Source organism: Ptiloglossa arizonensis, chromosome 11 (genome assembly GCF_051014685.1).
Source record: "Ptiloglossa arizonensis isolate GNS036 chromosome 11, iyPtiAriz1_principal, whole genome shotgun sequence".
NCBI lineage: Eukaryota > Metazoa > Arthropoda > Insecta > Hymenoptera > Colletidae > Ptiloglossa > Ptiloglossa arizonensis.
In genome coordinates this window covers 16647618-16668090 of record NC_135058.1, presented here as the reverse complement: position 1 = coordinate 16668090, position 20473 = coordinate 16647618, and the positions used below count along the sequence as shown (strand labels likewise).

The 20473-nt window shown below is 42.0% G+C and overlaps 1 protein-coding gene and 1 pseudogene across 1 annotated transcript in view; both read right to left on the bottom strand.

Moving 5' to 3' along the window:
• Positions 1 to 20473, bottom strand: part of LOC143152849 (dynein axonemal heavy chain 1) — a 133942-nt gene that overhangs the window by 7182 nt on the left and 106287 nt on the right. Inside the window, exons 31-49 of the mRNA XM_076323409.1 lie at positions 18679 to 18894; positions 18194 to 18418; positions 17768 to 17930; positions 16895 to 17064; positions 15893 to 16101; positions 14724 to 14826; positions 12676 to 12804; positions 10592 to 10712; positions 8078 to 8208; positions 7309 to 7414; positions 6320 to 6474; positions 5910 to 6095; positions 5301 to 5691; positions 4488 to 4756; positions 3139 to 3449; positions 2685 to 2910; positions 2417 to 2612; positions 2010 to 2203; positions 416 to 570 (exon numbers count right to left, since the gene is read on the bottom strand). Coding sequence (XP_076179524.1) covers positions 416 to 570; positions 2010 to 2203; positions 2417 to 2612; positions 2685 to 2910; positions 3139 to 3449; positions 4488 to 4756; positions 5301 to 5691; positions 5910 to 6095; positions 6320 to 6474; positions 7309 to 7414; positions 8078 to 8208; positions 10592 to 10712; positions 12676 to 12804; positions 14724 to 14826; positions 15893 to 16101; positions 16895 to 17064; positions 17768 to 17930; positions 18194 to 18418; positions 18679 to 18894 — 3656 coding nt within the window. The remainder of the gene's footprint in view (positions 1 to 415; positions 571 to 2009; positions 2204 to 2416; positions 2613 to 2684; positions 2911 to 3138; positions 3450 to 4487; positions 4757 to 5300; positions 5692 to 5909; positions 6096 to 6319; positions 6475 to 7308; positions 7415 to 8077; positions 8209 to 10591; positions 10713 to 12675; positions 12805 to 14723; positions 14827 to 15892; positions 16102 to 16894; positions 17065 to 17767; positions 17931 to 18193; positions 18419 to 18678; positions 18895 to 20473) is intronic.
• LOC143152977 (5S ribosomal RNA) lies at positions 13505 to 13622 on the bottom strand (annotated as a pseudogene).

The following is a 20473-nucleotide window of genomic DNA, read 5'->3' as shown; positions in this document are numbered from 1 at the left end:
AAAAACGAAACGACTATCCGAACAATCCAATATGACACTTTGACTTTGAACAACTGTAAATATACGAACGAGTCGACAAATTTACGTGAAACTTCGCACGTGTACATGAAACGGTAGTACCGTCTTTGGAAAAATAAAACGACGAACCTGATAGCTCCGTTTCTTATCCAACTACCTATTACTCGTCCGGACAAATTCTATTGTATCTCTAATAACTTTCGAGACAGTGTCTGAGGGACATTTCTGCTAGTATTTTCGTCTCTTGAATTGGAATCGATTGAAAAAAAGAGTATCTCGTACAATTGAAAAGAAACCCTTTGGCTTTGAATTTCGGTAATTAAAAAGAAAAAGAAAAAAGAATTCGCCCTCGCGTTTCCATCGATGAAAGAGAAGAAGCAATTTCGATAGTACTAACAGATGCGCCTCCTGAGCGTCGAAGACTGCTTTGAATTGGGTCAGCGACTGTTCGAAGGACTCGACGAAGTTGGTGAACTTCGGTAGGCACTCGAGCGCCTGGAGCTCTCTCCAGGATCGCGTGGTGATCCAATCCGGCGACGGATTGGCTCTGTCCTGCGCCCGGGGAGACAAACTTAAGCATCCTTGAAACCTTGGAAATCCATTTCGCACCTGACGCGACCCGCCATTTTATCTATTCCGCGGATCGAGGATTTTCAACCGCGAAATCGCGAGGAACTGTTCCATCGTTCCTTTTTTTTTTATCACGAATCCTTTGATCCATCGCGGTCGAATTCGCTACCGTTGGATTTTCACCGCAAACCGATTTGTTCATCGAGTGCTCCGTTTGTAAAGTTTATTCGATTTTGCAGCGCGACAAACGCGTCGAACTTTCCACAAACGTTCACCTCGATCGGAGCCAATACGTTTTCAGAGAGCGAATTCAACCACTTGTCATAAATATCACACGTTTGTAACTTTGTTACTTGCGTTACGATTGTACGATTATTTTGGTACGAGGATAGTTTTGTCATAAATACGACACGTTTGTAACTTTGTTATTTTCGTTACGATTGTACGATCATTTTAGCAGGAGAATAGTTTCTTTAAATATTTTTTTAATCTCTGTAAGGGGAGTAATCGTACAACCTTTGAAAAGAAGTATTTTTTATCGAACGTGTCGTTGATTTACTCGTTAATTTTGAATTTCGTAAACGGACGAAAATATTTATTATCGTTACTCGCGACGTCTTTGTTACGTAAGAACGAGAAAGTGGACGTACGATTCGCGACGACGAGGTACAGGCAAAGGTTGTTACTCGAAACCTAGTCTCGGAGTTGCTTTACGAAAGAAAAGTACAAATATAGAGGAAAACTTGTACGAAAAATATAAATAAGCTAAAAGAGAAGAAGGAGAAGAAACCGGAGGAAAGGATTAGGAAAGTTGGATAAAACGTTGATCGATGAACGATATGGTGGTGCGTTTAAACGCAGAGTCGCTCGAAAGAGCGCGTATTTCTTGAGAAACGGAATTATAATAGTCTGCGGATGTCTAAGAGAACAAAGCCCGGAATTTTCTTGAGCGATGATAGCGACTAGAAAGAGACGATTTGCGAATGAACTTTAGCAAAACGATATGAAACGTTAATACGGATCGGGTTGAAAATAGAAGAGAAAGAACGATCGGAGAGGGTATAGTTTTACAAACGACACAGTTATCGCGGAAACTTTTTATTCCACGGTGTTCCGTGCAATAAAAATAACAATACAGAACGGATATCCGAATTACTCTTACTTTGAATTTACCGCGTAACTTCGTTTAATTATTTTGCAAATTATTCAACCCGAAAATCGTTCCAATTTAGACCACAACGTTGCTCGACACCTATTTTATTTGCAAACATTTTTCATCGAGTGTGTTGTCGCTCGAATGGAAATGATTTTAACGTATCAACGATTCCGTGTACGCAACAAATACAAGAGGAACGAAATATGACGCGAAGAGAAACAATGTACGAGAAACGTAAGGTTCCCCATTATTTTCGGAATCTTACTTCCGGTGGTTCCGGTCCTGCCAGAAGGTGCCTCCATTCCGTCGCGTCGATCGAATTGTCGTTCATTTGAATCCTCGCGCAGACGAGGAACGCAAAATGTAATTTGTGTTTCTCGAATAGGCTTCGACACACGTTCGAGAACAGCGAGAACATGAATTTGCGGTTGATACTCTCGACCCGTTGCTCTATATTATCTGGAAAATATCATCGTTTACACGGTTAACAAACGCATTCGGTTGTGCATCTCGTCGGGTAATTAAATAATGGTAGAAAAATAAATTAAACGAATTGTAACAAGAGAGTTACGCATATGCGATTAATAGGATCTCGGTAGCCGAAGTTGGACATGGTTGTTAATGGGTTTTGGAACGATGTTTACAAGAACAGAGGTAAATGATCGCACTAACCGCTCTTTTCCGCAGCGTGTATGCTGTTATTAAATATGTCGACGAACCATTCCAAAGAGTACTGGTACATGGTGTCGATGAATTGCAAATCCAAGAGACAGAAAAAAAGTATTCGTCCTCGAACCGCGACGGGAATGTACAGTGATCTGGTTTCTTCGATGTCTGCCTGGATGATGTACGCTTCTTTTATTTTTGTCTAGAACGAATACAACGTGTAGAAAATTTTACCAATTTTGAAGTAAAAGTAATTTTAGTCCGATCAGAGTACCTTGATCTCTTCGCTTTTGACTTTGGAAGCTTCCAAAGTGAGGATAAGGTTCATGTCGTCGACAACGGAGCCCTCTGATACCGATAATCTATAGAGGATTCTGTCTTCTATTTCCTTTAAATCCTTCCTCATTTCAGCGTTGGAGACGATTAAGGCGTTCCTTGTTTCCTCAAGATCCGGCCGTTCTTGAATTACGACCAATGCCAGCATCTGATCTTCTAAGCCACTTTTGTACGTAAAGACGATATTAGTGGCCCTAACTGGCCCTAAATTAAAATTCTTACATCGATAAATTAACGAAATATCAAATTCTCTGCAAAGGTACGTTAAAATCGAAGGGGGACGAGTTCTCCCTTTTTAGCAATTACGAAAAGCGTGATTTTGATACGATCGATAACGTCGTGTGATTATTACTGCAAAAAGTGATCTCGTTGGAATCAGATTTTAAACTTACGTGACGGTGAGCGCGAAGTTGACCAACAAGATTTTTATCGACACGTCCGGAGAGTAATGAGGATTCGACAGCCTGGTGGTAAGGAACAAACGAAAGTCCGTGTTGTAGGGGACGATGTTGTCACCAATTTTAACGCACATCTGGCCGCCATGTTCGAACAACGATCGCAAGAGTATTGGATCCAAACCGGGCTCCAATTCGAGGCCAATGTTTTCTACCAGGCAGGCCTTTCCGAATCGTACACAGGACTCGAAGACGCGGAGGATATCTTTGTCAGCCATCTTGACGATGGATATCCCGGTGTCCTTGTACTTTTGTTCCCATTGGAGCGCGAGAAATATAAAAAATTGTACGTATACAGCGGTGTATCGTAAATCGGTGAATTTCTAGGAAGAGTGGAGCGATTAAATGGGAACCGTTGCGAGTAATTGGTCCGCTCGTATTTATTGAAAAAAAGTCGGTCAGAAATTTAACACCATTGCGAAATCAAATTTCCTCGTTGTGTGCAAATATCGCGTTATTGCCTCGCGAGTACATCGAAGCGTTCAATTTTTGTTTCAATTCTCGTTCAACGTAGATTTTCACTATTTCTAGTGTCGTAGATTTAATTACGCGGGGACACGGTTAAACGTGTTGTAAATCACGAGAGAGACTCAAGACGAGAAATATTGGTGATAATTTTCATCTTACGGTAGAGCTCGGGTGAACGTCATCGTGGAAAACACGAATAAAGCTCGATGGAATCTCGAAGCTTTCTACGCGAGACGCGTTAATTAAACGAAACTCGATCGCAAGAATATTCCGTGTTTCTTTACCCCGAGACACGAAGTTATTAACAGTTTTAATTTCTTGGAAGTTTCAGTTTCTTGGGAGAATTACAATTTGTAGCGAGTACTTGCGCGTTATTGGAGTAAAAGTGAACGGGTGTTCGTCGAGTGATGAGATTCAATTTTCTCGAAAACGAATCTTCGAAACATTGAAAGTTCTTGTTACACGGGTACGTTAGACCCGTACCGACTATTTTCATTATTTTTCTAAAATCGAACGGACGAAAACGTTCGCGAATGAAAAAAATGAACATGCTCGGATGCATTGTACATCCATTTTTACATCCAGCCACCTTAATGACGATCGTTACTATTTTATTTGTAGATACGGTTCGAAGAATTGCGCGGTTGGTTTTAAAACTTTACTCCACTTCTGCGACTTCAAATTTTGAGGCATCCCTTTTGTGGTCGCGCGACGTTGTTCGACCCACTTCGGGAGCAATTCAATTTAAGCAAGACGAACGAAGCTCGTTCCGTTCCCTGTAGTTTTCGGTTACAAGAAACCTGTCCCTTCTCGCTCACCAGAGAACGTATCCACTTGTTTGCTTGCCCTTGAGGGTCGATAAAAAGAGGCCAGCGGTTCGAGTGCATCGCCAGAACGGCGTTCTCCACGGAGAGCGAATCCCTGGGTAAGCCCCCGATCTGCCATTTTCTTATTTCCACCTGATCGCCCAGAGTCGACACGGGGTTGCTGCCCGGCGTGTGAGGCACGTCTTTCAGGATGTTTTGCCAGGATGCCAGCAGAGATATTCGATATTTGTCCGTAAAGGGTGTCAAGTAAGCTATCGCGCCTGTGGAACGAGGCATTTTTTAACGCGTCGACGAGACCTTGCGCGCATTTACACAATTTTCGGATTATTTTTCGCTCGTTTTCGTTTCTGTTTGCTTTGCAACGTTGTTTCGCGACGCGAGAGAAACTTTCGCACGAGCTAAAGGTACACAAGCATCTGACACTTTTATATTTACAAGTTGTGGTTCGAAAACTCTTGCAGCTTAACGATAAATCATTTTTACACAAGTCGTACTCGGTACAAGCTAATCCTGATCGAAGTTCAATTTGAACCTCACTTTCGAAACAATTTCTGCCCGAAACTCGTCGATACTATGAACCAAAATAGATCTGACAATAGTGTACGATCCACAATCCTGAACGAACAGAAATACGAGGATTATCTGCAAGATAAATCCAAGGTTTTGGAAAATTCGGAGAAATTGCCGAGAATCCCGGAATTAGGTTCTTAGATCGTGAAGTATATCCTCCGGTGTATAAATCTCTTTTTTGTTCGCTCAAGGAGTTAAGTTGATTCGGTTCAATGAACGAGGCTGGTCCCTTACCGGATGCGAGTAGGATATCACCTACGACATTCTTCAAGGACGTATTTATGTCAGCCACGGTCGAGATCCAGCGTTTCTGCTCCTCGGCCAGACCTACGATCAACCTGACCGCCCTACCCATTCTATCTTCGCAAAGCTGCTTTTGTCTCTCCAGTTCCGTCTTTTTCTCTTCCTCGAAGCGTAAGAGGTTTCGCAACTTCTCGACACCTTCCTCCACTCGATGCAGCCTCTCCATAGCGGCCAGAAGACCCCTTTCCGTTTCCGCGAGCACTTCCTCGGCTTTGCTCAACGCTTCCATCTTCGGTTTCACTTTCTCGTTCACGAAGTAGTAGTTGTACATCGCGTGCACCCACAGACACAACGAGTAACACGCTTTCGAGACGTACTCGATCTGAAATCGACGGAATTCGGATAATTTTTCGTACGAGTAATTATGGAAGAATCGACAAACGTTGGGTAATTGGGTGTGGAGCGTAGTGTTTAAAATTGGGCAGAAGAGATCGTAACGTGTTCTTTTTATTTTCAAAAAGTGCACGTGACACTTTCCAAAGTACGGTAAGGGTAATTTAGAACGAATTCAGCGAATGAAGAGGCAATTGAAATCCAAACCTTCGCTGGTTGGAAGTTTGGGTTTTCAACGTAGACCTTCAGTTTATTAATCAATTCCTGCGTAAGATTTTCTTTGTCGTAGTTCTCCATCGTGTACAAGAAGTGGCCTGGATCCGACAGCAATACAACACCTGGCGTCCAATAATCCAACTTCGATTCTGTACCAAACTTCCCTACGCCTTCTACCTGCACGAGAAAATCATCAATAGAATTTCGACATACAAATTGACAACTATAAGATCGGAACGCACGAATATAGAAGTAGAATAAATGTTTAAAATTTTCAAATTTTTCGCTTCGAATAGCTTCGTACGCGTAAGGAAAATTGTTGCTTAAAAGTAAGGTGTACCCGACTCTGCACCGTTCGATCGATCAAGCATTTACCCTATCGTTAAATATTCTTTACGAACCTTGATCGGTTTCACATTGTTTATGATACAAATAACTTCGATCACCAAAAGCACGCCGACCGGTGGTCTCTTCATTGCTTTCACTTCCGTGATGTCGTTCCTGTTGAGAGCTTTCAAGCTTCTCTCGGCGGCAATCAACATTGGACGCACAAGACCTGCGGCAAATAGGGTATCGATTGCACCACGGTTAATAACATAGATGCTTAACTGCGCGAAACAGGCGGTTATGATTGCCTAGCGGTACACCTGGCGAAAATTTGTGTACCATTGTGTGTTCCGAGAAACACTGTTGACCGAGGAGAAACATTTGCTCGGTGCGTGTACCGAGCGAACGAAAATTAGAAATATTCGAGCCAGAATCGTTATAAATTCATCGAGCGAAATCGTACATCGATCGAAGCCAATTTTCCTTGCCATTATAGAGAATCGATTCGCAAACGAGAATAAACCATTGAAAAAGGAACCAAAGTTTCTTTCACATATCATTCGATTACTTTACAACTTTAATTTTTTTTTTCTAAATTACTGTTCGTTCTAAATCCTCGACGATCGAAATTAATTTTTAGCATTATGAAAGAATGTATAAAAAAGAAAGGTTCTGTACAAATACACGCTCTGTTGGGATAATAAAAGGTTCGAATAAAAAGATTTCGAATAAAGGAGCTCGCATTTTAATATAAACACAAGTGATCTGACCTAGAAATATATTATTTAGGATACCATCTCTATTTTCAGAATTTCAATCGCGAGGTATCGAATTCATCTCAATGGACATTAAATACCGATAGAAACGCGATATTTCATTTAAACGAGCCAAGTTAACTACGATATCGTTCCGATTTCATTTAAAAGCGATAGTTTTCTTTCATCTTGACATTTCGGATACGGTGTATTTTAAACGTCAAAGTTAAATAAGACACCTCGAATATATAAAATATATGGTTTTCGATAAGAGGATTCTCCCTATAAAAGAAATACTGTAAACGCACTTAAATCTGCTTCTGCCTCGTCTCGAATCTTCTGATTTTCTATTTTCATTCTCGTGGCGGTGTCCTCTTGTTCCTTCGCCAGTGCTCGCGCCTTTTCCGCTTCGATCTAACAAACACGATCGAATTTGTAACTTAATGATAAGTAGACAGGCGATCGAGGAAAATTTCCGATAAATGTTCCACCATTGAAACACGACGACAGAAAAGTCCCTTTAAGAATAAAATTGTAACAAATCTTGTCTCAGGTATCATCGAAATTCGTAAAAATACATCGAAGTTTTCGAACAAACGCCCTACATATATACACACAAGTAATTATTAACAGATTAGCTTTCCTATACATTTGCGGGTTTTCTTTGTTCAAAACGATAAATTGGCCGAGCGAACAATGAACGAAAACGGAACACGGAAACGGAAGAGGCAACGGTACGAGCGGAGAAGGTTATCCCTTTAATGGTCCTGACAGCTCGGTTTAAATGACGTTTATTATAGTACGAATACGCGTTAATTTGGACAAGAATTGGAAATATTTCTGAGCTTCGTAATAATTCTACTACTCCGATTCGGATAGATTTTAATAATTTCTCGTTACTCGATACGCGAAACATTATCGTTATTACTTGCTACCGAAAGAGGATACTTGTTTCGACGATTGCAAAAACGATTGGCGTCGATATTAATTTTCCAAGGGTGTTCGATTTTTCTAAATTCTTGCTTCGACCACTTTTACGATTATTGACACACTCGTCTCTTTTTTGGCAATACTAACCGTGTCGAGGGTGATTCTTTCGATCATTTTAGCCGTTGCAATGGCTGCCTTCTCCAACTGTGGTTTCATCTTGGCCAATAATTCTTGCATTTTCTTCACTTCGACTTCCGCGCTTACGAGTTTGTCCAGACCTGTACACGATGAAAGAACAATTACTATTGGAACGAAATAGAGGAAAACTTAAAAGATGGTAAAACAATCGGGACACATCTTTAACGAATCATATTTATTGTATCACTCTGTAACTTTCAGAAGGATTATTTAAATGCAATAATATTTTCGTTGACCGCATTTGTAATTAACAACGGATAAACTAAACATGTAATATCTGGGAGGAAAGTATTTATCTCGTGTTGATTTTCTTCCTCGAAAACAAATACAAAATATTTTAAATATCTCCCTCGTATATTTTCACGCGGAACGACGAGAAGATTAAATCTATGCAAAAATATATTTCCATAGAAAAAAAATTGAAAGAAATGTACAATAAAATGCACACGCGTCGTTGCACTCGCGGGAAAGATACGTTCCTGAAAATGAAATTCTCTTTGTTTCTGTTCGTTTCGCGTCGCGAATGAACCGTTTCGCTCGCACCCAATGTTTCGAAATTTCTCGTGAGTCTGGATCCACCGAGCCCTCTTCTAAGAACGAATTACATTTTCCGTGGTCGCGGCGATTCCGTAGCTAGGCCGGTGTTCTTACGCGGTTAAAGTAAACCGTGCTCGAAAGGTTGAGCGAACGGAAGGAAGCTGCGTATATTGCGCGAGGTGGTAAAAGTGTATGGAAATTGATGCAAATCCGGTAGAGCTGATTTGAATTTCGTTCGGTCTTCTCTGGACGATGAAAAATCTAAGTGTTAGCGAGGAACGGATCACGCGGCGAACAAAGAGGTCTCGTCCTGTCTCGTTAATTAAGCGTATCGATTCGGTCGTTGGTACACGACGAGAGGTTGGCTAGGAGGGTATAGGTAAGGAGCTTGGGGGGTGGGGGTGGGGGGAAGGTTGGCTACGGTGTGTTCAATTTGACGATCGATTTTTCGCTACGCTCCCTTCGTCGCTGGAATTAAATAACGCTTATTTGAAGACTGCTCGTCCATGAGAGCAGGCGCGACATCTCGATCGGAATTTAATTCCGTCATTTGCACGTCTCGACGAGAATTTACGGAGGAAAATAGAGCGTCTCGCGAACGGACGTTACGCGTTCAAAGAGACGCGTGGGTTTCGAAATTATCCGGACGATTATCTTTTTTAGTTCGGTTTCACTTTTCTTTTTTTTTTAACGACTTCGTTGCAACCAGGGCCGCGACGAGGCGAGAAAAGATACAGCATTGCGAATCAAATTACGATTAAAGTTATCGCTACGATTATAAAGATAACGTTCTATCGAAAATTGTGACTACAATTGCAAGTAAGATTGTATCTTAAATTAGAATTCCTGTAAACGTGTATCGTCTAGATTTGGTTAATAACAACAGATACTATATCAAGGGTACACTATACCCGGTCGCTATAACAAGGGTCGATTTTACTTCTGTACACTATTATTGGAGTGCTTTACGATTCAAGGGCCTCGCGAAAGAAACTTATCGCTATGGAAAAATCGTGAATAACTTGAGCATCTAATATCGTATTAATATGTTAATCGTTAGAGTTTAAAAACAGGTGGGAGGTATATCTTTCTTGTAAACCTACCATTTCTCTAAAATTGTCTGTCCTTTCGTCAGAGGGGTGTTCTTCGAACGGTTTGGAAACCACCGGTTTGCGAAAACACGCGCAATATTTTCTGGAACATCTCGATGGAAGAAAATTAACATCGCTCACGAGGACGTATCGAATACATCGAGATCGAGAAAACTTGTAAACCGTGTTGATCGAAACGGTAAAAGTATCTCACGGGTCTAAATACGTTTCTGTTATTCCAGTCGATCGGTATTTCATTTTCGTTCGTACCTAACGTCCCAATAAATTGCTAATCTCAGACCGATATTTATAGCCAGCACGGAGAAGAAATCGATAGTCCAATGTTGGCACGTATCACGAGCTCCCAATAGACGGGCTTTGTTTAATTTATCATCTGTAAAATTGCTCCTTTCGGGTCGTTCACCTCTGAACCGCGAAGGGACTTCTTTGATCGTCGACCGTATTTCGAATCGTTATTTTTCAGCCAATTTCTTCACGGTTTTATCAATTTCTACCTAACAATTTATTAAAGTGTTACGAGTAGTTTGCTTCGAAACTATTAGGCCCAAAGCGTATCTTTCAACGCCTTGTGTCTTCGAAAAAATGTCCTTTGAAATTTCTCCGCTCCGAAGAGTCAACTAAATATTATTTCTTCTTCGTAGACGTGTTCCTATTACTTCGAATAGCAAACTACTGTATCGAAGTGTCCAATATCTAGTGGACCGATATTATTGTACGAGCACACGTATGGTAACTTATCGAGGAGAGGGTGACTTTTGCCCTCGGTTATTAAATATAAAGCGTAATTGCAAAAATTTTATTTCTTGCCGGTTACCCGTGGTTAGACGACTCTCCGCTGAACGTAATTCGTTTTTCTTCTTCCTCAGGAGATTCCCGTAACTGGAAAGTAGCTGCAGATACGATGCGGGTGTAACGTAATTGCGGCGATCCAGTTCCTGCGCGAAAAAAGTTAAAGGGTTGACTTTCTTCGAAACTTCTCCGATGGAACGTTCAAAGGATCCCGAGGGAGTTGGAAAAAATTAAAAAAATTAAGTATCGCGAATCGAACGCATCGAACATACCGGACACCAATTTATGGGAAGCGTATTCGTCGAGTGTACAGGCTCGTTGAAGTTCCAAAACGAAATGTAATCCGATCTGCTCGAGCAGAAACGCGCGAAATAAATTTTTCCGACTCGAATTTCTCGCAAACGATACGTTACACGAACCAATTCTCCATCTCTCGCGAATAATTTTTTTTTCAATCGAGCCGCGCACGATTCGAGATAACAACGCGACGCTGTTCGCGAGTGAATAATCTTTTACACGTAAAACGAACTCTCTTGAAACTTCTTCAAGCGTATCGAACAACGTTGTTCCACGAGCAAAGAAACATTCTTTCACGGGACACTTGAAAGCACGTTCGAACACTTCGTCGAAATCGAAAGTTCCGATTACGTTTTGAATTTGAAATTAAGACGATCGCTGTCCCGACTAGTCGGAAGGTACGTTTGCAAAGTGGTTTGACGTCACATCGATGAAACTTTGCAGCTTCGTGGTGTAAGCAAACATTAAGGGTCATTTCTGATCTCGGTAATTTAAATTTAAGGGAAGAAATTACCTCCGAAAGTTCCAACCCTCGGATGTTATCTTGAAAACGATCGGAGATACGATCAAGCTCCGTAGAGATATGTTTTACGATATTCGAGGGAAAAATAATACGATGTATTCGTTGGTGGAAAATCTAAGAAGAAATAAAAAGATACCGCCACGTTGTAATTTGAAAGTTATCGACATTTTTACGCAGCAATTAACCGACAATTGAGCCTCGATCGATTCTATTTATTTGTCCGATTGTTCCACCGGTCTGGCTAGTCACGATCGTATTCCACTGGTCCGAGTATCAGAGCCAGATTCTACTTCCTGGGCCGTGGCAATTGTATTCTACTCGTCTGACCCGCGCGATTACATTCTACTTATAAAGTTAGGACGATCGTTTGGTCTGGAAGTGGCGGGGTTGTTCTACTCGTCCGAGCAAATGTCAACTCGTTCCACTTGCTCGTGAAGAGAACGTCCTATTCTATTGGACTGGAAAATTGGATCAGGAAATCGTTTCTCATCTCCTAGCAGTAGAAGCTCCCTACCCGAAACTTTCTAAAAATATTTACAACAACGAAATTCACGACGAAAACGATTCTTTGCAACGATTTGTTATCCTAGCGCCACACCGAGTGTATTTCCCATAGACGATTCCGAAACATTCGTAAAAAAAAGAAATCTCTTCCTCCTACTCCCAATATTTACCAAGTTATCAACGAGGGAAATTTGAAGAAATAATTTCATCCCTCGAACGTGAGTTGTCGCGAGCGAAGGAAACGTACGCGCTTGTTTTTTTCCGGCGCTTGGTAATTCTAAAGTTTCATCGGGATCCTCGTGAGAAATTTCTCGAGCGTTAAATATGGTACTCCAGCTTTGCAAAGGGTTCGTGAGAATTCTTGTGGCGATGTTCGAGCAGTTTCCCGTTGAATTCGGCCCACCGTGTTTTAAATTTATTTATCGTTGGCGATCGAACGATCGTGCACGTCTCTCGGACGAAAAAAAAAAAAAAAAACGCGAAGGAACGAAACGAAAAATGATCGTTTCGCTGTATTTCGAAAACTGTTCCCGTTTCCATTCCCTCGATCGATTTAATGGGTACTTCGTTGCCCTCTCGGTACGTTTCAATCGACCTTATTTAACCAGCCGTCTGAGGTTAAAACGGAGCCACGTTTCCGTAGACGGAAGCGCCTCGAAACGATAATAATTACTTTGCGGGGTGTCGATGAACGGGCTAGTCCCTCTCGCACCGGTCGAAGTTCTTGTTTACGCGGATCGGGAAAACGAGAGTCACCCATTGTGTTTACGAGTTTGTTTTCTCACCTTCAGGTAAACGTCGCTGGCCTCTATCACGCTGGAGTGCATGTACTGGCACATTCTGACGATCGATCCCAGGATTTCCTCGGTGATGGACTCTTCTTTGATATCGGACAAGAACCCCGTGGCGACGGACTGAAAAAGGCAAACGAGCCGGTAACGTACGTCGATGAAATTTCTTGCCCCTTTCGGTGTAACACCTTCACGTCCTATACCACGGGGAAAAGGATTAGCTGTCGATAACACGAAAGGACCTGACCTACGACCGTAGCCACCGTTAATCCATCATTAGCGATGAACGAGCTTTACAATCACGAGGGAGAACGTTTATCTTGAAGATTTATGGCGCATTCGGTGTAGTTTTGCAACGCGACGCGGGACGGGAAAAATGAAATGGATTTTTTTTTCAGGCGATCGACACTCGCTGGGAATTTCAATCACGGTTGCTCGTGATTATCGCTACTAATTTTCTAAATCGGTACTTCGATTTAAAAGCTCTTCAACAGTCTATGAAACGTACGTCGAAAGACCAATGCAAAAATATACGATTCGATTGGATAAAACATTCTCGAAATGTCCTTGACGCTTTTGAACAGAGTAACAAACTTGTACCGCGTGTCTTAATTTTTTCAACACTTTAAGTTTCCTTGGAAACAAGTAGCAGATTCGTATTTAACGAGGAATTCTTCTGTTCGATTAAAACATCTCGATTTAGGTTTAAATACAAAGAAATATTTGTTCCATTTTAATAACGGTCATAAGATAAACACATATTTCTCTACGAGATGAATCAAATTTCTAAAGTTAATGAAAAAAAAAAAGAAAAAGATAGTAATGCCAACAACACACAGAGTTCCCAAGCGGTCACCCGTCCAAGTACTATCCGTGCCCGACGCATCTTAACTTCGGTGATCGGACGAGAACCGGTGGATTTGCGTGGAATGATCGTTGACGTTAGCGTTTAGCTCATCTGCGTTAATAATGCTTAACGATTTCTTTGCGAACGATCTGAACTATAGAAAGAGGAAAAGATCCGGTCTGGAAGGAATTACGGATCGTACTGGGTCGGACGTCGCTCATGGTATTCTACAGAGAAAAAAATTTTCCATGCGAGCGTACTAGGTCAGACACTACTCTCAGTAGAGACCATTTTAATAGTGATTGTAACGCTAACTAGTGGTATTAAAGATAGTTCTTGCACATAAGGAACATAAAGTTTGTTGAGTTTAAAAAAAGAGATAGTAGTTTCGGTAGCAAAAAGAGGGTTTAAGCGGTCGATCGTCTATACTGTACATCTATCGTCGAAACGCGTGTTCGGTAAAGTCGTCTTTGAAATACTATCGTGTTGTAAATCCGAGAATGCGGTGTATTTGCGAAACATCATCCCCTTTTGTACAGTAAAAGGGTTTCTGGTCGATGAGTTTCCGCAAAACAACGTACGAAGTTCTTGTTTTTATTTCTTTGTCCCACATTTTTATCTCTTTACCGTGGGAGATTTTTGTTTCTTCCATGGAAAAAAAAAAACAACAACAACAACGGTCGTGAAATGTGCTAGGTTTACGGTACGGTACTCGAACGATGCTGTGCAACCTTCGGCTTCTGCGGAAGACACTTTTCAGGAAAGTGAACGAAAAATACGGTAAATATCGTTGCGGAAATTCACGCAACAGCGAGGAAGACAAAAGAGCGAACGAAACAGTTACGAACGGAATATTTTATTAAAATATTGAGAATTTCCCTGAAAGATACTAAATGCGTTTTTACTGTTATTTCTTCGCGCGCTCGTAATTCTTCGTTTTACAGACTTGGACCGAAAAGGGTGTAAAATTCGATCGGTTCGCAGTTTAGAGAAATGGACGCAAATCTGTCGTTTTGACGCGCAACGATTGTTTCGTATTAAACGTGTATCGTGAATTCACGCGACGAGGAACAAATAGCTATCGACGAATGCATCGCGCTTCTACTGTTCACGATCGAGTAGCGTGCCGCATACGATATTGTTCGCGTACGTGACGATGCGTGTTCCAGTTACTAGTAAATTATGTGTCACAAACCTGAAGCGCTGTGTCCGGCCATGGACAGAACCAATCAATTGTGCAGCAGTTCACCAAAGCCGGAAACTGTCTGATACGAGCACGGAAAACTTCACCGATCGAGCTACGGGTTCGCAAAACCGTTTGATGAAATTAGGTCGTGTCAAGATAGTAGCAAGGCAATTCGATATCAAGTCTAAGGAGACCGAATCGAGTAGCCTGGGTAGTCCAATTGGTTACAGATCGGTCATCGGACCAACGATCGATCGAACGCTTTCATTATGGCTATTGTTCTCCACTTCTGCGAGCGTTCTTATCGTTTTTTCTCAAATATTTGTCAGACGTTTGTCACGGCCCCGTAAAATATTCTTACGATACTCTGCGCGTCCGTGGACTCTGACAAAAATAATTGCAAAGACGAAGGAACGTTAAAAGAATACCCATAGTGTCTTTCAAAAATGTGAAAGATTTGTATTATCGATGAACGTAATCTTTGTCGATATCAGTATTACGAGTCCTCGAAGTCTCGGACTCTTTTCTTTCACCACCTTGTACATTCCATCTTTGGAAAAATTCCATCGCGGTGAAAAGGTGCAATAAAAATGATCCAAGTGGTCGAATTTGAAAAGTGTTCCGTTCCGTGGCAAGTTTCGATGAAAGTCTACAGTGATCGAAACGTCGGCTCGGTGAAAAGCTTTCCGGCTTTAATGGCAACCTTTTTTTTTTTTTCTTCGCGCCCCTGGGTAATAAAATATAAAAGGGAACCTTTTATATCCGCGAACCGTTAACATAATTCTTGCGTCGGGCGGGTATTCCCTATTTAAGGCAATATCGAACGGCGCGTTATTACGTTTTACTCGATATCGGAAACATTCCGTTCCTCGAGGGTGAAAACGCAAATCTATTTCGCGCCTGTGGGGGGTTCTCGCAGCGATCCTTCTGAAATCGAACCGATTCTCCGCGAGGAGACCCTTTCCTCGGAAAATGTACACTCAGCCTTCTATTCCCACGCTCGACATCGACCGTACACGATTCTACGGTAGAGTGCCACGCGCGTCTACACTCGACAACCTCCAACGAATTATTATTCTTGCGTTATTGGTCGATCGTTAGTTCTCTAGATTTCCCGCAACAATTTCGCGTTAACAAGGGCTCCGTGGAGCTTCCCTGGCAACAGTCGAGGATCGTACCTCATCGTAATAACCACGTGCAAATTGTTCCGAACGGTTTTCACGTAGGTGGAGAACAAGTTGCTTCTGTTGATCTGCAAGCCTGCTTCTTGCACCGCGCCGCGCATCGTACGGTATATTTTCTCCGTCTCCTCCATTTTGTATATGTTCGGTACGTCACCGTTGTTCAGAATGTTGTTCAAATCCTCCAACATGGTGTCGTCCTTTATCTGCAAAGATAAATATAGCGAAGAACGGTCCTTTGACGGAGGAAATTTGCGTTTAGATTTATACGTTCGCGGTGAAAGTCATTGCTTTTGTATTTTATTATACTACGCGCAGTATGGTCGCGATGACTACTCTTACGTTCGTTGATGTGGACGTGGATGGTACGTTTGCAAACATTCTACGATATAGGGTAAATCGTACACGAGTTGTTGCCTAGTTATCGCCACTTTCAGTTGAAATATTTCAAAAGTTATTTTACCGGAACACCAACATTGATTTCAATTCTGCCGTGTGTGGACCGTGACTTTAAATTAGCACGAATTCCACGTAACTCGACCTCATTCCTTGTAACGTATCGTACGTCCTTTTTGTTTCACTTCGGACCGTTCGAAGTAACTTTTCGTCCATGCTCGCAAAAAATCCAACGAAAAAATATCGACGCAAATGAAATTTACGATCCGATACACGATATTGCGCGTATAATTTTACGAGGTAAGGTAGAAAAGTTTCTTTCAAGAAAAAGTGAAAATAAAATTATGCAAAGTTGTACGGTGTCTGCAGAGAATTACAACATAAGTTTCCGTTACTTCGCTGGGTACCCATGTTCTTTACCGTTGTTATTCGTAATTATTTCGGAAGAAACGAAAGTTTGTTTCAATAACGTAGATACAAGGAAATAGCGCGAGTGTTAGGAATGGTAACGATAGTTCTCGCGTAAATTGTTTGCAACGGATTCGCGAATGTAACGCGATCGACGGATAAGATTGGATATGGAAATTCACTTGCTGACCGTACCTGCTTGTCCGAGAATAAAAATACCAGAAGTTCATTCTCCATGCCCGCCCTCATCATCGAGTTTTTAATGTCGTCGCGCCAATCGTTCAGCGTGTAAGCACCGCTGAGCTCTATTTGAAACGAATTGTAGTCTTGCATGTGTGTGGCGAGCCTCGTTAAACTTTGACGACCTGAATCAAACCATGATTCGATTAGAAACGACGCAAAGGTGTACCATAAGTTTGAAAGTCTCGGTCGTTGGATAATTTTACAAAAGACGAATAAAAGGACACGACGGATCTTTCGTTTTTGTAACAATTTCTTCCACGCGTTTAACGTATATAAAACACTTATCGTTGCATTGGTGGCGATACAGTGTAGCAATGTAATGGAAATTATCGTATTAGTAGTGACACGGTGGGAATTATTATATAATAGTTACAGCGATCGTAATTTATAAACACTGAAAATATGCAAAGAAAGTAAAAAAGTACCGTTACTGTTAATACTATTTACACCACTGTTGTCAACGTTGCTATTGTTGGTATTATAGTTACGACCATCACTGCTATTATTATCGCTGTTACTGCTGTTATTATTGCTTTCACTATTGCTATTATCATTGTTATTAACACCATTGCCATTACTTTCGCTGCGTTTTTGCTTCTATCGCTACTATAATCGTTACTGCTACCGTTGGTGTTGCTACTTTTATCGCGGCTGATACTTTTATCCTTCTCTTTCGTTTTCTTCTTCCTTTTCTTCTTTCAATACTGTTATTATTCTTTCATTCGTCGAAAGAAGAAAAGTTGCGACTTACCGGTCCCTTCTGAGGCATTAGGGAAGATAAGAGAGGTCAGAAGGTAGCCCGACAAAATACTTTTTCCGCATCACCTGATCCCCCCATTCCCAAAAGGAGGGCATTTCCATGAGGTTGCCGTATGATTCGATTGATCCTGCAGATATGATCTATCGCGTCTTGGAAAAGTACCAGATTCATGGGAGAAGTTGTCAAAGCGTTATAATCCTCCAAGAATTCGTTCAATGTGTTCTCCATCTGAAACAGTGTCGTCGACTCGTGAAATAAGCTGGATCGCGTTTCGCGCGTACAATTTTCAAATAGGAGACGCGTAACGTGTTAACGAAATATCTAACACGATTTAAACATCGTTCTCGGAATTGCATCCAGCTCGACGAGGCGATAACCGACGTTTCCTCTCGTTCGAAAATAGAAATGCATACTCGAGAATGGTGTTGTATATATAGCGTCGTTGGGAACAAAATCGGAAGCTTGGACAATGACGAAAGATGGATACGTGCTTTCTCCGTGTCGGTTATCTGCTCGTATTCTTTGGTGGTTCCACAGAAGTCACCGTAAAATAAAACCGAGTGGCCGATCACCACTTCGGGATCGCGTTCGAACGAATCCCTTATGATACTTCGTAGAAGATCGTCGAACCATTTTCTGTCAGCCTCGTTGACCAAACGATCGCTAAAGACTCGCAAGTTCTCGTGGTACCAAAGTAGCAACAATTTCTCGCGAACCTGGAAAAAGGCGACAGTGTCGTTCACCAGAGCCACAAATTGTGCTCGCACGCACGAAGGTGTACGCGGAAGACTAATTTTCGTAGAAATAAACGTTCTACCTTCTTTTCCGAACGTTACTTATCGCTATCCCTGCGATACACCTACGTTTTACAATTTTTTTTAGAGAAAATTCTGGTTTAATCGCATTCGTTGATTTTTCATTAAAATTTGACGCGAGATCATACGGAAACGAAGCATTGGAATTTGTACGTACGAACCTTGATCTTTTTCGGATTCATCATTAGCATCCCTTGAAACACTTTGCTGAGGTCACGTAGATTAAAAGTATAGTGGGACTTGTCGGGTGTTGGCAGTAATATCTTGCTTATCGTAGCGAACACGCTCAGCGTTGCGTCCACGAAGGTGTTTAGCATGTTTTCGAAACCTTCTGTCACCGACAGCCACGAATTCAAAATTGTACCAAAGATGTGTCGCTGACGAAACGAAAAAATACCAAATTAATTACGAGTTAATCTCTTAAACGACGTGGATCTAACTTTTAGAAATTCTAATTCTACCCAATCCTGACCATTCAACTCCACCGTGGGACTAGAAAATTCCACGAGTGTACTTCGAGGACGTTTATATTTTCTACAGTCGTTAACATTTTTTTACGAGAATTGGCAGAAATATTCTTCAAGGTACGTATTTTTAATATAGGTAGGAACATTTTTATTGGACATTCCGTCTCGTCGGAAAAAATTTTTAAATATCTTCGGCCTCAAAACGATGGAGTTCCCTCTTGAGAAACAATTCGCACAGGGGAGTGCGAGTCTCCTCGAATTATTATACCGGTCGAGAGTCGCTATTACTGGAAAATTACGTTGGAGAATCTATTCGGTTTCTCGAGAGAGCCGTGGGTGTTTTGTACACGGTTTTGCGAGACGAAAGAGGCGGAAGTATGCATCTGAGAAAACAGTGATCGAGAGAGGTAGCCACAAAGGAAAAGACGCGCGGAACTGTGAAAATAGGAGAGAGTATATTTCGAGAATACTTTATTACGGGGTAGTTTATTCACTCCGTTAAATATCTTCCTCGCTTCTCGGCCAATGTAACCACAATTAGTGCTCGTGGAACCTTTCGAGCGTTTATAGAGCGTTCATCGTGGCAGTATCCTTAATATTCGAACCATTCGCAATAATTTTTGATAATAATTTTAGACTGGAACTCTTTCCATTCTACGCGTGCGATCGATCTTACGAGTTCCTCGCCGATTGTCCTTACCTTTTCGATACGTACGAGATGCAGCTTAACATCGTCGGTAGTTCTGGTGTTAAATCTACACTCTGCTTGTTCGATGATCTCGACTTTTCGACGAACTTGCATTTTCATTCCCCCGGTATTTCCTTCTCGACGGAAGTACGAGCCGCGCGTATACGCGCAAGTTCCTCGCTTTGAGACCGCGGGTGCACAGGAAGAGACCAGTGGAGGGGAGAGAAGAGGAGAAGGAGAAGTTGGATGTCGAAACATTCCGCGTAATTTGAATTTCTCGAGGAAAAGGAGGAAAAATTGCACGGTAGGGCGAGGAAGGGGGGCATACCCCGACGAGTACTCGCGAGGTAGAGTTTCCAGGCTTAAACGGTTCGGGCGCCCTACGAGCGACCTTGTCCGATCCCTAAAGCGTACACGGGGAGTGTTGCGGGAAGAGGGAAGGGGCAGAGAAGATTCCCGCGGCGGCTCGGGGAACGTACGGGTAGTTACAGTCGCTCATTATTGGTCGAACAGGTGATTAAGATAAATTATGGACACAATTTACGAGACCTAATTGCACCGTGCACGGGGCGGGAGGACAAACAGAGGCCACGAGCGTCGAGCGGTCCGTCTCTTTCACGAGCGCCAATTATTCCGCGTGGGCGTGGATTGACGACCCGATGGAATAAAACTGGACGAACGCGGAGGAAAGTTAACGCGAGCGACACACTGGAACTTGCCGGAGTCGTTTCGTGCTCGACGGAGCCCGCCCGAACGAAAATAAGGGAGAAAAAGAAATAAAGAGGAAATATATACACCACC